The sequence below is a fragment of the Dipodomys spectabilis genome, unplaced genomic scaffold, assembly GCF_019054845.1.
Source record: "Dipodomys spectabilis isolate Male_0828 unplaced genomic scaffold, ASM1905484v1 ptg000043l, whole genome shotgun sequence".
Classification (NCBI taxonomy): Eukaryota; Metazoa; Chordata; class Mammalia; order Rodentia; family Heteromyidae; genus Dipodomys; species Dipodomys spectabilis.
Genome location: NW_024870720.1, coordinates 17,062,337 through 17,079,666, shown reverse-complemented (window position 1 = coordinate 17,079,666; position 17,330 = coordinate 17,062,337). Strand labels below are relative to the sequence as shown.

Here is a 17,330-nt window from a genome sequence, read left to right as displayed (position 1 = left end):
TTGAACTCAGGGCCTGAGCACTATCCCTGAGCTTCTTTTGCTCAAGGCTAGCACTCTATCACTTTGAGCCACAGCTCCACTTCCAGCCTTTTCTTTTATGTGGTACCAAGGAATCAAACCCAGAGCTTCATGCATGCTAGGCAAGCACTCTACCATTAAGCCACATTCCCAGCAATATAAACTATCTTATGAAATTTTTAAAAAAAGAAAAAAAATCATCAAACTCATACTACCAAACAGGAAATTTAGTTTAAAAATACAAAAACAGACTCTCTTTTTAAGCTTGATTACTTCTTCAGCAAGCTCTACAATGATCTCTCTTGATTATCTTGTTGCAGTATTAGATGGCCAAAGAAGTGATTGATTCTCAATTTCCTGAAGGAGTTATGGGAAAAGAAGGAAAGAAGGCAAGAAGGGAGGGAGGAAAGACAGGAGGACGGAAATAAGGCAACTCCAGCCTGCAGGGCAGTTAGATTCACAAGCACACAAATGTCATCAGGACTGGAACTCTTGATCTTTGTTCTCAATATATTGCTCTCATTTTCCTATCCTTAAGAGAACTTTTGCTGGACAATATTGCCAGTGGCAATTATCACAGAAAGAGCCCAGAGCAAAGAAAGGGCTCTCTTCCAAATTCTGGCTTGTGGAAAAATCCTACGAAGGTCTCTGGCCAGATCAGGTCACCTGACAACCTTCAGCGCCCCCATGTGGCCAAAGGGATGCAGCCACTGAGAAACTGCCTGGTTTGAGTAATGGGTAATACACACCACCTAGGGTCCTGGGTGGACAGAGATGACACCAGCTATATGGCTCTCCCTTATAGCTGAAACATCCATTAAAGGGAACAATGAAATTTAGCCTCAGGAAATTATGTTTGAAAAAGAAACCGAGTAATAAGGGGCAGAAATGCAGTCCCTAAATGTAGTGCTTCAGGCCTTTACTGAGCAAGCTGCTGAGCTGCTTGTTCATTTGGAGGCTGGTGGTTAGCCAGGAGGTAAAGGAGAACTTTTCCAGGGAGTATCCATAAAAAGCTCTGCTGCTGCTCTACAGTTTCCTAGGGAGACTGACTCAATGAGAAGCCCGGGTGACCCCATGTCCTGGGCATGTAACTTTATTGGTAAATCTTGGCAGAAAATCACATCCTCAGTTCTTGCTCTGCCATACCAGCTGACACACACAGAGAACTGTGTTCTGGGCCTCTTTTCCTTGGGGCTTCGTGAGGCAGGTCCTTTGAGAATACCATGATCAAGGGGGGCAAGGTAGGGAAGACTAGGAGGATGAGGGAAAGAGGGACAGGTAAAGAGTTATGAGGAAGAACAGAATAAACAGAAAACCCAATCAGGATTCTCCACAAATTCTCCTGTACCTTCATACTGTCATTTGCCCCATATATGACCTACATCTTTGGTTCCCAAACTGCAACCCATGATCAGTCAGTCCCAGAATTAATGTAGGAATCAAACGCAATCTTCTTATAGGAAAGAAAAAGTAGAACCAATGTCTTGCTATGTGTGCTAGTATTACTTGTTAAGGAATAATTTCATAAAACCATGTCTCCTAGATCCCAAGGTAAGTTGTATTTCTTTGTTCAGACCATGGCAAAACACTTGGGAAACGAATGGTCATTTGTTTCCTCTGCATCTCCTGTAAGTAGACTAAGCACACAGAAATATTTAAGGTAAGCGTGTTGTTTCAACGCTAATTTAAGCACAAAACTTTTTGGATAGAAATAATAGGCCAGGCTTTCGGCTCATGGCCCTCAGTCCTTAAGCCCCCATCTCAGTAAGTAGAGGCAGGAGAATCTCAAGTTCCAGGCCACCTAGAACTATATGTAACAAGACCTTGTCTAAAAAACAAACCCCTGGAAGGCTGAAATGGATCCGTGTGTCTCTCCCTCTCTGATTCTCCTCTTAGTGGGAACCTTTACAGTAACAATGACTTAATACCAAGCCTTTTCTTTTTTAATCTTACAGATTTCTGAAATTTATTGGTATTTCCAACTCTTTGTATATTTGCAGAATTGTCCTAGAATTTTTTTTCCTCTGCCTGGATTTTTTATTCTAACTGAAAAGTATATATTTATCAATAAATTCTTCTTACCAAAGTAATGGAGTTGAGTTACATGAAAATTCTTGGCACTTGTTTTGCACATGTGTAATTTTTTTTATAAGTAAATTTTGTGTGTGCTGGGCTTGACAAAGAACCTGAACTGTCCCTTAGCTCTTTTGCTCAATGTTGGTACCAACCAACTTGAACCATAGCTCTACCTTGATTTTTTTTTTTCTTTTTTTGGGGTCCGTGGGGCGTGAACTCTGGGCCTGGGCACTGTCCCTCAGCTCTTCAGCTCAAGACTAGCGCTCTACCACTTGAGCCACAGCGCCACTTCCGGCTTTTTGCTTATGTGGTGCTGAGGGATCAAACCCAGGGCCTCAGGCATGCAAGGCAAATGCTCTATCACTGAGCCACCTTCCCAGCCCCTACCTTTATTTTTTTGCTAACTGGGGATAGTTTCATGGACTTTCCTGACTGGACAAGCTTCAAACCAAGATCTTCAGATCTCAGCTTCTTGAGTAGCCTGGGATTATTAGTTGTGAGCTACCAGTAACCAGCAAATAACTAGCAAAAGAAATTCTCTGTGATAGCAGATCAGGTTCACTAGCATGGGCCCCGAGCTTTGAACAAGTCAAGACAAAAGCCCTACCATGAGCCACATCCCTTGCCTTTTTTTTTTTTTTGGAAACAGGATGTGTTACAGGCTGGCCTCCAACTGTGTTTAGGGCCCAGGCTAGCCTCAAACACACAATCTTTTGTCTCAGCATCTCAAATGCTGAGATTATAAACAGGAACTACTATGCTGAGTCACAATTCTTTTACTATCTGATTTGCTTTCGTACTTGCTAAGATTCAGATTTTCTGTGCTGTAATGTTTTATTTTTCTGCTTTGATAATATTTAAAGCCCTTACAGAATTCTGGGGTTTAGTAAAGGCAAGAGAACTACTCAAATTTAGCCAGTGAATCAAATACTTGTCCCAAAATACTAAATCCCATTTATAACTAGTTCAAAGCTGCACTATTATAAACCTCTTCTGTCAGCCACTTGGAGAACTGAAGGAAAAATACATCTATTCTTGTTTATCTTAGCATGTGTATGAAAAGACACTAAGTAAGCTAGTTTTCTCTCACTAATGATGGCAAAGTCAAGTAGAGAAAGTCAAGGGAAAAAAATGAACATTTGCTTTATTATAGAAGTAAATGAGATGAAACTACACTTGACATAGCACATCCTTCCAATTACAAAAGTAATAATACACACCAGCCTGGTTATTGAAAGGTGTCTAGTACACAGAAGGCACTGTACAAAAGGAAATGTACGCATTACTTGACTCATGTAATTGTAATCCCTCTGTACATCACCTCTATAATAACAATACATTAATTTTTTTTAAAGATGTCTAGTATAAAAAGTTTCATGCATCCTTAAAAAAAAACCTTACTCATCATTGGCCTTTTAAATAGTTGTATTCTATAACTGAAATGCTAAAATGTGTATGGACAACTTCCAAGAAAACTTGTCTTTTGTGTATTTCTGTGTATTCTCCAAAATTCACATAAGATAGTTTGACCTTTAAAATGAAGAGCATGGAAAATGAGGACTCATTATTGGCCTTAATCCAAGGGAACTGAACTTTTCCTTAATCCAGTCTCCTGAATCCAATCATGAAGTGTGCAGGACTGGGCAAGAGAACAATGATATCAGCGCATGTGACAGATGGTATTGGCCTCAGGCCTTCAGGAAATCATTCGATGAATCCTTAGTCCAAAGGACCGTGTAATAAAATCAGCTGTAGACAGTACCTCCTACTTTCCATTTATGAGGCTAATTTCCAGAAGAGCCCCAAGATCCCACACATCAAAGCAGAACTGGTTAACTGTGGATCAAAAATGGCCTGACAGGCAAGGAAGACCCAGCACCAAGGGGAATTTCCAGGAACATGAATGACCACAGCCAGTAGCAGGAAAGGATGGACCTGTGTACTCCTCCAAGCACACAGGAAAATGAATTCATGTAAAGAATGTTGCTTAGATGAAACTGGAGGAAATAAAGAGATCTGTGTTTGAGAAGTATTCAAGAAAAGCAAACGTGGGAGTAAATTATTAGGCTTAATCAGATTAGGCTTAATTATTAAGTCTGACATATACCTTTTGAAGTTTTAGGAATGCAGCCATTTCAAAGTCATTTTACTGCCAAGAACTGCAATGTTTCCTCTTGTTTATGCAGGTAAAAAGGGGAAACTATGGTGTCCAGAGGACAGAACTCTTGCCTGGTGACCGGGACAACCTGGCCATTCAGACCCGAGGTGGCCCAGAAAAGCATGAAGTAACTGGCTGGGTGCTGGTGAGTACCTAGTACTAGCAAGAATTTCATTCTAGGGCTGGGAAGGTGGCTCAGTGGTAGAGCGCTTGCCTTACATGCTTGCGGCCCTGGGTTCGATTCCTCAGCACCACATAAGCAAAAAGAAAAAAGCCGCAAGTGGCGCTGTGGCTCAAGTGGTAGAGTGCTAGCCTTGAGCTGAAGAGCTGAGGGACAGCGCCCAGGCCCAGAGTTCAAGCCCCACGACTGGACCTAAAAAAAAAAAAGAATTTCATTCTAAAAGTTAAGACACAAGCTGACCTGGCAGAGGTGCCAGATGTTCTGCCAGCCTGGTGGCACTGGCTCCTGCACATCCATGTAGAGCAGCCTGCAGGGGTCACTGTTCTTTTCAGGGAGGAACAATAAGAGTTGAAATTGACTGTATGTTTTAGAAACCAAGAGTTAATGAAGCGTAATTTTTCCTGAGTTTTATGCAAAATTCTCAGAGAACATAATGACCCAAGCACTAATTACTTTGTTATCTGACTTGACACTTGATTTAATGGATGTTACTTAGATCATATCCTCTAGAAAGGCATCACTCAAACTTATATGATGCAACCCAAATTTGTTCGTAACATTTTCTAAGAGTATGAGTCCTCTCAGACCAGGTGTGGTAGCGACACAGGTTTCCAAGCACTACTCCTAGCAGTCATTGCTACAGATTCTCTTATTGGTCACCTGGTCATCTTAGGGAACTTAGGAAATGATGACCATGCAAGTCAGTGGGGAGAGGGGAACTAGGGGAACTAGTTCCCACAGGGGATCTAGAGATCCTTTTTCTTTCACAGGTGTCACCTCTGAGTAAGGAAGACGCTGGAGAGTACGAGTGCCATGCATCTAATTCCCAAGGACAGGCTTCAGCATCAGCAAAAATTACAGTTGTTGATGCCTTACATGAAATACCAGTGAAAAAAGGTATGTAAATAAACCTCGGACCTTTAAAATATCCAAAGTATCAATAGGAAGTGCATCAAGTATGCCATTCAAATATAGATCCCATGGTTCCCTGAAGAATACTGGGATGATGGGGGAAGGTGGCTCAGTGGTAGAGTGCTTGCCTTGTATGCGTGAGGCCCTGGGTTTGATTCCTCAGCACCACATAAGCAAAAAGAAAAAAAGCCGGAAGTGGCGCTGTGGCTCAAGTGTAGAGCGCTAGCCTTGAGCTGAAGAGTTGAGGGACAGCGCCCAGGCCGAGTTCAGGCCCACAACCGGACCCTACTGGGATGTCTGAGGAATGCCCACACTATAACTTAGATGCTTTCTTCTTATCTTGGCCATGAGAAACAGAACTTGTTTCCCATACTTTTTTTTGTCCATGTTCAACACTTTAGCCATGCCTCCAGTTCTAGCTTTTGCTGGTTAACTGGAATTAACAGTCTTGAGGATTTGTCTGCTCTTGCTGGCCCCAACCCTTGATTCTCCAATCTCAGCCTCCTGACGGGCTAGGATTATAGGCCTGAGCTTCCTGCACCTGGCTCCATCACTACCTACATGGCTTTTTTCTTCATTTTGTTATGTTAAATTCCCCTTTAAAAGGAAATGACTGTGGGAGACTTTGCTCTTCATTATAGGCTTCTAAGAGAAAAAGGTGGAGAAAGAGTATGTTGCCAAATTCCCAATTCTTCCTGCCACCACTTCCCTGCCAACAAGGGTACTCCAAAGAACCCAGGCAGATAGTGTCACAGTACTTACCTAGTTCACCAGTGATGTTTGAACAGGCCTTCCCTTACCCCAAGTCAGAACAACATACCACTTCACTGTGCCAATCACTGGGCTGTGGAAGGAAGGCAAGTATCAAAGAGTAAAGATTGCCTTACAGTCAAGGTGTGTAAAGCAAGGCAATAACACAGAGCAGCAGCTAAGAATTAAGTCACATTTGAGTCCCAGCTTTGCAGCTAATTCTTCTGCCCTTTAAAGTATGAACGAGGGCTGAACCACAAAGTTCTTACTTTCCCTCCATGAATCCCAACTTAAGAGATCTGTGCAATGTCTGATCTAGTATATAAAGTATACAAATACCTATACTTTACTTCCAAAGTGTACATCTGAAACTGTACAGCTCAAACTCAACAAGGCACTGTAGTGTATCATGCATTTATTACTCACATGTCCTTTATTGCCATATTTTGTTTTGTTTTTCTTAACAGACAGGGTCTCTGGTATACACCTGTAATCCTAGCACTTTAGGAGGCCAAGGCAGAAGGATTCTAAGTTCAAGACCACCCTGGGCCAGATAAGAATACCCTGTGTGGGGGCTGGGAAGGTGGCTCAGTGGTAGAGCGCTTGCCTTGCATGCTCGAGGCCCTGGGTTCTATTCCTCAGCACCACATAAGCAAAAAGAAAAAAGCCAGAAGTGGCGCTGTGGCTCAAGTGGCAGAGCGCTAGCCTTGAGCTGAAGAGCTGAGGGACAGCGCCCAGGCCCAGAGTTCAGGCCCCACAACCGGACCCCTCCAAAAAAAAAAAAAAAGAATACCCTGTGTGGAAAAACAATGAGTTGGAAGAAACATGGGTTTTCTAAGTTGTCTCAGCTGGTCCCGAACTCCTAGGCTTAAAACATCCTTCTGCCTCAGCCCCGGAGTGCTGGCTGGGACTATAGATAAACCATTATATCCCATTATATCTTGCCCTATCTATTATCCCTATCTAACATGTTCAAACTGCCTGTCAAGTAGAAAGTTTACCATGTCCAAATATGTAACCAAATATTTTTTATCTTTTTCTCTTTTTAAACAGGTGAAGGTGCTGAGCTATAAACCTGAAGAATATATTAGTCTACATAGCTAAAACTTAACCATAGATAGCCCATATTATTACCTAATTACAAGTTTCTTTTATGCCAATGCACTAATACTCTAGTAATAATACTCACAGGTTTTATATAAAGAAATACAAAATAAAGATAACATAGGCGGGAAACATGGAGCAGTGGTAGAACACCTGCCAGGAAGGACAAGGCCAAGAGTTCAAACCCAAGTACATCCAAAAACAATAAAAATAATACTAAAAGAGGACATCAAGACATCTACAAAAATTTATTACCTATTTACATGCATATCAATAAAACAAATGCTTTTAACTGCAATGCAGTAATTTTGTAATTTTTAAAGCATCCACGGAAACGAGACAGATTCCCAAATATCTTGAGTCTTTGAAGAGTTAAACACTCATCATTCGAGGTGCAATACTCATAGACATAAGTTCCTGAAACAACAGTTTGCACGCGTAAGGCATTCGCACCAAAGAAATCTGAAAAGAGAAAACAAATCATCAGCAGCAGAACTGTACTGAAGTGACCCACTTCATTCAGTACTACAGGGGAATGAGGGGCCTCAGTCAGCCCTGCTTTCTCCTAGCAGGCTGTGCTATTCCTCTGGTAGGCCACACATAATGTATATGCCACCTCAATTGAAAAATTATAGTAAAGGATTAAGAAAAACTCATTTTTCAAAAGTCCTTGTGGAAAACTTGATTATTTAAAAAAAAATAGAAAACTTAAGAGAAATTACCACACATAAAATAAGGAATCTTACAGAGGCACACTAGCATGCTTGTGAAAATACCGACCTGCTCCCACACACTAAACCTGCCTGCAGAACAGACCAACATAGACATGGCATAAACCCAAGTACTGCAGCGCACACATACCTGGGTTTTATTTCGGCAACCCCTGCATTCATACGTATGTGTCCTGGTGTTAGCAATTGCCATAATTCCACAAAGATTACACACATGAACCTGATAGGGATCGGAAGCCTCAAACAATCTTTCTCTTAAAAATTGGGCTGCTCCATGGGCAATCTGACAGTCACGTTCCATTTCTCCAAAACGCAAGCCACCATCACTGGAAAGGAGAAAACAATAAGTATTTTGCACTTATCACTATATACACAGCATTGTAACCAACATTAAAGAATGAGAACTAGGCTGTAGATTTTATTCCTTAGCATTCCCTCTCCTTTCAGGGGAGGTAAGATCTACCAGCCATTTGAGGTGCACTAGACAGTCCCCAAATGCAGCAGACATATTAGATTTTCAAGTACTGTAATTTTCCTTATAAATATAATGTGGTATGGAGTAAAGACTCATCATGCTAACATTTAACTTTCTAGAATTCACCACTATACTCAGAAGTGAGTAAAAAGTCAATCTAAACAAGGCAGCTTCTCAATAAATGATGTCCCAAGCAGTCAAGCCTGCAGTGACGAATGCACATCCAAGGCCAGGAGAGTGACCGTAGGTCTCCCCATGACACCAGAGCAGTGCATTGAGATGGCCACACAAATGGACTATGATACTTCCTTAACTTCCTTAGCACAAATAATACATACAATAAAACTAGTGGGCTTATGATACTTCCAAATGTAACAAAACTTGTTATTCTGAAATTGGTTAAGTAAAAGGAAAATATCAAGCATTTATCTAGATTTTATTATCGGCCTTATATTATATAAAGATACATTCTGAGCTGGGCACTGGTGGGGCTCATGCCTTTAATTCTAGATATTCAGGAGGTTGAAACCTGAGGACCACAGTTCAAGCCCAGCCCAGGCAGGAAAGTTTGTGAGACTCTTATCTCCAATTAAATCACAGAAAAAGTGGCGCTGTGGCTCAAGTGGTAGAGTATTAGCCCATAGACAGTGCCCAGGCTCTGAGTTCAAGCCCCAGGACTGGCAAAAAAAAAAAAAAAAAAAAAAAAAGAGAGATAAACCAGTGGATTTTAACATGATATACAAGAAGGCAAAAAGGCTTAAGGGCCTGGCTTCAAGTTTTACATTACTATTTACTTTTAAGAAACAGCAATAGTCCTTTTAGTATAGCATCATAAAAAAATAGCCACATTTACCTAAAAAAAAAAATACTCCCACCCTTTTTTACTGACAACTGTCAGATTACATTTTTCCTCACACACTTAAAATATAAAAAGCACATACTGAAGTAAAATGAGTTCAGAACTGGATAGAAGACTCTAGCTACCTTCAAGTAAACCAGTTCACTAAGGACATTTGCAAAAATGTAAACTTATTTCACTCATCAGTAAATGATTTAGGAAATATACTTTTTATTAAATTTGATACTGATAATGTATATATTACTGTTTGTTTAAATAAATGTTTAAACCTATCTTCATTTCTAATATAATAACTACCCATAAATATACTTCACAAGAATGAAACTGAAGTTCTGGGATCAAGAGATTTGAGAGCCAATTATTTACAGGCATAAGTAGTATCTACAGAAGAAATTATAGGGGCTGGGAAGGTGGCTCAGCGGTAGTGCTTGCCTTGCATGCATGAGGCCCTGGGTTCAATTCCTCAGTCCCACAGAAGCAGAAAAAGCCAGCAGTGGTGCTGTGGCTCATGCAGTAGAGTGCTCGCCTTGAGCTGAAGAGCTGAGGGACAGCGCCTAGGCCCAGAGTTCAAGCCCCATGACTGACAAAAAAAAAAGAAATTATACAGTGCTTGCTAAATAAGTGCTGTATAACCCTAGTTCACCTCTGATTATTTTTAAGCAAAGCTAGGTTATACAGCACTTGCTTAGCAAGCACAGACCATGGGCTTGATTCTCTACACAAAAATGTGTGTGAGTAAAATAACCAGGTACTAGTATGAGAGAGGAGATGTACACAGGAACAAGACTGAAACTACTGAAGTTGGGTGACAGGTATATTGACATTCATTTTACCACAACCCCTTTTCTTTGTATGTATTTGGCATTTTCAAATGAAAGTTTAATTAAGAATAAATAATGGGCTAGAAAGGTGGCTCAAGTGGTAGAGCACTAGCCTTGAGCTGAAGAGCTGAGGGACAGTGCCCAGGCCCAGAGTTCAGGCCCCACTACCAACAAAAAAGAAAAAAAGAATAACAGTGATAACACAGCTTGCTTACCGAGATCTACCTTCCATAGGCTGTCTATTCAGGATCTGAATAGGTCCCCTAGCACGAGAATGAATTTTGTCATCCACCATATGCTTCAAGCGCTGGTAGTAAGTTGGGCCAATAAAAATTTGTGAGGTGATTTTTCGACCAGTGAACCCATTGTAGAGGACCTGAAACAGACACAGATGTTGAAGCACAAAACTAAAACTATTAAACAAGTTCAAGGATATAAGTACATAAAGTACATATATTGGACAATTCCATTTATATAAAAAAAAATCAACAAAGTATCTTAGCAGTTAGCTTGGGTATGAGTTAGGTGAATGAGAGGGGGTTTCTAGGTATAAAGGGTCCTGGGTCATTTTTTTTTTTATGGATCATGGCATTTGACACACAGGTGTGCTTACTTGGAAATTCATCAAGCTATGCATTTATGATGTATGCACATATTTGAACCATAAGTTATACTTCATCAAAAGGTTTTAGTGCGTGTGTGACCATGCACACATGTATGTGTGGGTGCATCAGTCCTAGGGCTTAAACTTTGTATATGTGTGTGAGCATGCATGCACCCACATACATGATAGTCCTAAAGCTTGAACTGAGGGGGCCTGGGTGCTGTCCCTGAGCCTTTTTGCTCAAGGCTAGTGCTTACCACTTGAACCACAACTCCACTTCCAGCTTTTTGGTGATTAATTGGAGATGAGAGTCTCATGGGCTTTCCTGCCCATGCTGGCTTCAAACCACCATCCTCAGATCGCAGTAGCTAGGATTACAGGTGTGAGCCACTGGCACCCAGCTTCAAAGATTTTATTTTTAAAGAATAAAACCAGGTGGGGGGGCAAGGGGAGGATGGGAAGGGATGGGAAGGGGAAACAAAGGAGGAGGCTTCAATGCTTGATAAGAAATGTACTCATTATCTTGCCCATGTAATTGTAATCCCTCTGTACAGTATTTTTCACAATTAAAAAAAAAAAAAAAAAGAATAAAACCATAGGCTGGGAAGGTGGCTTAGTGGTAGATGCTTGCCTAGCACGCATGTAGCCCTGGGTTCGATTCCTCAGTAGCACACACACAGAAAAAACCGGAAGTGGCGCTGTGGCTCAAGGTAGAGTGTGAGCCTTGAGCAAAAGCTCGGGGACAGTGCCTAGGTCCTGAGTTCAAGCCCCACAACTGGCAAAAAAAATAAATAAATAAAACCATACATTACAAAATAAAATTACATAAATAATAGAATACAAGTAACAAAGTACCACTATATATACCTCATTTCCTCTGAGATGGTAGCCATAATCGGACAGGAGATTAGAAATCTTCTGGACATTAACAGCATCATTAAATGGAGTGGCATCACCAATTTCACCCTTATTAGCTGATACCTTTGAAATAAAAATATTCTTTGAAATGCTGCTTCATTGTTTCCCTTTAGAAGTTATATATCAATTAAATGTAACTGCAATTAAATCCATTCTATAAAGGGGAGGATTTAAAAATCTATGTATTGAAAAGTTGTAACATATGGAGACTCATTTTCTTAATATCATATAAAAAATATATATGTTTATAGCAAATTGATTTACCTAAGAAAACCAAAAACTCAAATATAAGCCTTCAAATATGAATTCACCCATGGGATCAGATACAAAGAGAGCAAAAGTCCCAAATACTTCTGATGGCCCCAGGAAAATGACATTTTAATGATCTGCAATCAAGCTGTCTATGAGTTAGGTTATGGCCATTCTACCTTAACAAGATACTTAAAAATAGAAAACCTCCACTGAAAGGCACATGCACAGCTATAATAAAGCCATAAAATTACTAAGGTCACCTTGAACCAATTACCTTTCATCTATAGAAAGAAACCAGTTACTAAGATAATGACACATGTAGCAAATGCTGGAAGTAGTATATCCTACAAAAGTTCTGCCATAACTTTGCAAACTTAATTTAAAAGATAAATAAAAAGACTCATAACCAACTTGAAAGCAGGAAAATAAGAATTATATTAACATAGTAACCCGGCTCAAATATAAGAGAAATCATCTACTATTGTTTTGAATGAAACATCAATTTGGAGTACATAGATTTTTTTTTTTAAGCCAATCTTTTACCTTTCCTTGAAGACATTCAATCAAGTGACCAATAGTCATTCGAGAGGGGATGGCATGGGGATTTATGATGATGTCAGGAGTGATACCTTCACAGGTGAAAGGCATGTCCTGTTAAGAAAAAATTAAGAAACTTAGGAGAACCTGACTTATGTAAGCATAAGCCCTCTGTATATCACCTTTATAATAACAATTTTTTAATTTTTTTAGAGATGCTAAAACCTCTTTTAGAACTGACATTGCCTATAAATAAATTTGTCACAAATTCTTGTCCATATACTATGTTTACACGCTTATTCAACACTAATGTTAGAGAAATAATGAAGTAACAGCAAATTCTGAATAAAATGTTCAACAAGTCAAATGTTAGTGGCTCACACCTATAATCCCATCTACACAGGAGGATCGCAGTTTGAAGGCAGCCAGGGCAGGAAAGTCCATGAGACTCTTATCTCCAATAAACTACTCAGAAAAAGCCAGGCACTGTGGCTCAAGTTGTGGAGCACTAGCCTTGAGCACAAAGAGACTTAGGGACAGCACCCAGACTCTCAGTTCAAGCTTCAGGACTGGCAAAAAAAAAAAAAAATTCAACAAAACACGGGGTTAGGAGTGAGAAAGACCAAAGACACCCACCTCTTGTCTATATTGAATACCACAAGTACCCTTCTGGCCGTGACGACTAGCAAATTTGTCTCCAATCTGTGGGATTCTAACAGAGCGCACCTAAATTCATATAAAAATAAATTAGGTGAAAGAAGCCACTTCATTTTTAAAGTCAGCTACATGGCACAAGCTATACTCACCCTTATTTTGCAAAACTTGTATCCTTCTTGGTTCAGAGTTACCATCACCTGGTCCACAATGCCTGTCTCACTGGTTCGAAGGAAAGTGCTACAGTCTCTCTTGGTATAGCGCCTATTGGTGCTCTCCAGCTCATCTTCATTTTCAGGCAAGGTGACTGTTTTGCCGATGATAACATCATCTCCTGATACACGGACCCCTGGAGCGATCAGCCCATCATCATCCAGCTTGTCATAAATGGCATGCCTCATACCTGTAAGGAAACAGACATGGGATTTTCTGAAATACAGTTATCACACAGGAAAGTATTTTAGAATGCCAGTAATCCCTAACGAAGTTTAAAAGCCACAGACATGAATCAATTCCAAGTCAGTAGAAAGCTTCCACAGTCTGTCCTTAGTCCAAATACTTACAAACTATTCTGTTCTCTGTGATACCACTATATATAGAAGGGGAGAAAAAAAAAAAAACCTACAAAGAAAAAGAACACAGGACTGAGTAGTGAAAAAAGAGACATCAGCACACTTTAGATGAGTGTATTTCCATCTCATTATTACATAAGAAAGAGTATCTGTGTCCTCATACATCCTTCCTCAGAAACCACAATTTCATCTTATACCGTCTTTTGTTTTGCTTTTATGTATGTGCTTATATGCCAATACTGAGCTTGAACTCAAGCTCTCACTTGGCTTTTTTTGCTCAAGCATGATGCTCTATCACTTGAACCATACCACCACTTCTATTTTTGCTAGGTAATTGGAGCTAAGAATTCTCAGAGTGGGCCGGGCACCGATGGCTCACGCCTATAATCCTAGCTACTCAGGAAGCTGATATCTGAAGATTGTGGTTCAAAGCCAGCCCAGGCTAGAAAGTCCATGAACCTATTATCTCCAATTAACCACCAGAAAACCAGAAGTGGTGCTGTGGCTCAAGTGGTAGAGTACTAGCCTTGAGCTGAAGAGCTGAGGAACAGCACCCAGGCCCAGAGTTCAAGCCCCACAACCAACAAAATAATAATTCTCAGATTGGTATGCCCAGGGTAGCTTCGAACCAGGAGCCTCAGATCTAAGCCTCCTGAAAAGCTTGGATTAGAAGTGTGAGCCACTGGCACCCAGCTTAATCTTGTGGGACTGTAACTCTACTGGATATCAATTCTACAAAGAGCCACCCAACAGAAACAGAATAATTGGAAGCTATGTGAACAACACACATTCTACCTGATATTCATGTAATGCTACCAGGAATCAAAACCAGGTCAAGCACCAGGGATGGCTCACACTTGTAATCCTAGCTACTCAGAAGGCTAAGATCGACCTAAGGATTAAGGTTAGAAGCCAGTCAGGGCAGAAAAGTCTGTAAGACTGTTCTCTCCAATAAACTACCAAAAGAGCCGGAAGTGGAGCTATGGCTCAAGAGGTAGTGTGCTAGCCTTGTGTAAAAGCTCATGGACAATGCCCAAGCACTGAGTTTAAGCCTCAGGAACACACATATACAATAAGCAGCCTATCCTTCAGAAGTACTTCTTAAATGCCTACAAAAATAACTAATAAGTTTGAATTTTCTTGAAAATATAAGAAATGCTAGAAAGTCCCTCATCATTTGTTTGTTTAGTACTATAAGGGTTTCAATGCAGAGGCTTGCATTTGCTAAGCAAGCACTTAACTTGAGCTACATCCCCAGACCTCATTATTTTTCGGCTTTTTACAACTATTGAAGCTGAACAAATATGATCCCTGAAGTCTGTGCACACTGAAGAACAAGTATAAACCCAGCATGAGTGAGGCGGATCTCCTCAGTGCAAGCCCAGCCAGGAAGAAAGGTCCCAATCAAGTATACTCCTGGAAGGAATACCTTTTCCTACATAGAAGCTCTAGAAGAATTATAGGAAAATTTTCTCCTTCATTACAAAAATAGGGGCAAAATTACTTAAGAAAGCCACAGGAACTAATTTTTTAGTTTTAAATGACAATGTCACTTACCTTGGCATGTTTCACGTGTAGGCTTCTCAAAAACTTCTTCTTGATCAAATCCTTTTTTAGACTCTTGTTCTTTATATGAGCGGTAGAAAACAGACCTAAAAAGATGTGGTTTTAAAGGTTTCACTTCTGGGTTTTTTATTTTAGGTGATACTTGGATCTTCAACTCAGAGCCCCACACTTGCTAAAGCAGGTGCCACCATGTCCCGAAATCTTTTTGCTTTCAAATAGGATCCTATTAGAATCTTGCATTTATGCCCAGGCAAGCCTGGACTGCAATCTTCCCATTTACACTTCCTGAATAGCTGGGATGACAGAAATGTAGCACTATGCCCAGCTTTTTATTAATTGAGACGGGGTCTTTTGCCTGGGTTTGCCTCAAACTACAATCTTCCTGATCTCCTCTCCTGAGTAGCTAGGACCTGGTGACCTTTTTTTTAAGAGCTTGAAAAAAAAAAAAAGAATCAGAATATACCAAAAATATTTTACTTAGTTGATATTTGAGGTCCAATTTAAGCCATGAATCAGGTACAGGAAGCAACTAAATTAAGTTAAATCTTAAATGGACTACCTATGCAGCATTTGCCGCATAAGCTTCACCACCTGCAATGATAGTGAGCCTTGAAAGGACCCAGGATAACTTAAGTTCAGCCTCCTACCTGATACAAGAATGCTTCCTTCTATAACCCTCAGAACCAGCCCAGGATCTATTCAAATCCTTCCTGCCCAAAATCAAAATCAAATCCCTCTCCTCTAAATTAAAACAACCTGCAGATGCCACAGATTTAGATTAATCTTTCTGTCAATAAAATGGGAAAAAAAAGTGGAAGGAAAATAGAACATAATATTAGCAATAGTTATTTGTGAGTTCTAAGACTCTGTGTTTATTTTTATTCCTTTGGATGTTTCTATATTATTTAAATGCAAATGTGTATTAGGTAACAAAAGAAAAGACTCACAGCTGGGAGCTGGTGGCTCACACCTGTAATGCTAGCTACTCAGAAGGCTGAGATCTGAGGATCCTGGTTCAAAGCCAGGCCTTGAGACTTATCTTCAATAAACCACTCAAAAACCAGAAGTGGCACTGTGGCTCAAGTGGTAGAGTGGTAGCCTTGAGCTAAAGAGCTGAGGGCAGTGCCCAGACCCAGAGTTCAAGCCCCATGACCGGGGAGAAAAAAAAAAAAGAAAAGAAAAAAACTCACAATATTAGAATCTGAAAATTTAGAGAGATAAAACAGTGTCTTTAACTGTCTATCAACCAGGCCTTCTGTCTTCTGGTGCAGGGCATATTCAAACCTATTCTTAAAGAACTTTTTTTTAAATTACTTTTCCACTCTAATCACATTATGACAAATTGTGTAAAAGTGGACCTGAAAAAGCCTCGGTCTACGGCTGAGCGATTCATGATAACAGAGTCTTCTTGATTATATCCAGTATATGATGCAATGGCCACAATTGAGTTGATTCCTGCAGAAAATTCAAGAGAACACAAAAAGCATCATCACAGAAGTAAAGAAAACCTGCCCTTCCTTTTAAATCCATTTAGTTCAACCTTATTTGTCAGAAATGCTTGGATGTCTTTATCTGCAACCTACAAAATAGCTGCTCTGCTAACTAAATGTTTCACACAAGCAAATCCTAAAATTGTCATTCTCAATGCATTCATTCTTACTAGTAAAAATCATTAACAAGTCAGCTCATATTTGAGTGCCTTCTGAACCAAGTTTCATTGTACTCACCAAACTCTGAGCCTTTTCCTCTTGTATCAGGAGTTAATTAGTCTATAATCTCCAGTTAATAATCAACAGATTCAAACCCTAGCTTCCTATCTTCTCCTTTCCAGTTAGTTTTATAACTGGTACTACCCTGTTCCTCTCTTGCCAGGACATTTAAAAAAAAAAAAAAGCACATTCTTTCCTACTACTATGTTAACTCTTAATGGCTGCTCTACTTTTGCTGAGACCTTAAAAAAAGTAGCAACTAGAGACAGCAGCACAGGCCTATACTACTAGCATTCAAGGCTATGGCAATATGACAAGTTCAAGACCAGAGTGAAATACATGGGAAAGATTAAATAGTAAGTAAAATCGGGAAAGGGTGAAGGAATGGGTGACATTGTCCAAAAAGAAATGTACTCTTTACCTGACTTGTGTA

The 17,330-nt window shown here is 40.1% G+C and overlaps 2 protein-coding genes across 2 annotated transcripts in view; one reads left to right on the top strand and one right to left on the bottom strand.

The window, feature by feature from the left end:
* Nucleotides 1-7,497, top strand: part of Igfbp7 (insulin like growth factor binding protein 7) — a 66,778-nt gene extending 59,281 nt beyond the window's left edge. The window contains exons 3-5 of the mRNA XM_042678259.1: nt 4,281-4,397; nt 5,204-5,330; nt 7,149-7,497. Coding sequence (XP_042534193.1) covers nt 4,281-4,397; nt 5,204-5,330; nt 7,149-7,168 — 264 coding nt within the window. The 3' untranslated portion in view covers nt 7,169-7,497. The remainder of the gene's footprint in view (nt 1-4,280; nt 4,398-5,203; nt 5,331-7,148) is intronic.
* Polr2b (RNA polymerase II subunit B) overlaps nt 7,429-17,330 on the bottom strand; it is a 44,723-nt gene continuing 34,821 nt past the window's right edge. The window contains exons 17-25 of the mRNA XM_042678257.1: nt 16,547-16,643; nt 15,180-15,274; nt 13,203-13,453; nt 13,033-13,122; nt 12,403-12,510; nt 11,557-11,670; nt 10,301-10,461; nt 8,061-8,256; nt 7,429-7,661 (exon numbers count right to left, since the gene is read on the bottom strand). Coding sequence (XP_042534191.1) covers nt 7,572-7,661; nt 8,061-8,256; nt 10,301-10,461; nt 11,557-11,670; nt 12,403-12,510; nt 13,033-13,122; nt 13,203-13,453; nt 15,180-15,274; nt 16,547-16,643 — 1,202 coding nt within the window. The 3' untranslated portion in view covers nt 7,429-7,571. The remainder of the gene's footprint in view (nt 7,662-8,060; nt 8,257-10,300; nt 10,462-11,556; nt 11,671-12,402; nt 12,511-13,032; nt 13,123-13,202; nt 13,454-15,179; nt 15,275-16,546; nt 16,644-17,330) is intronic.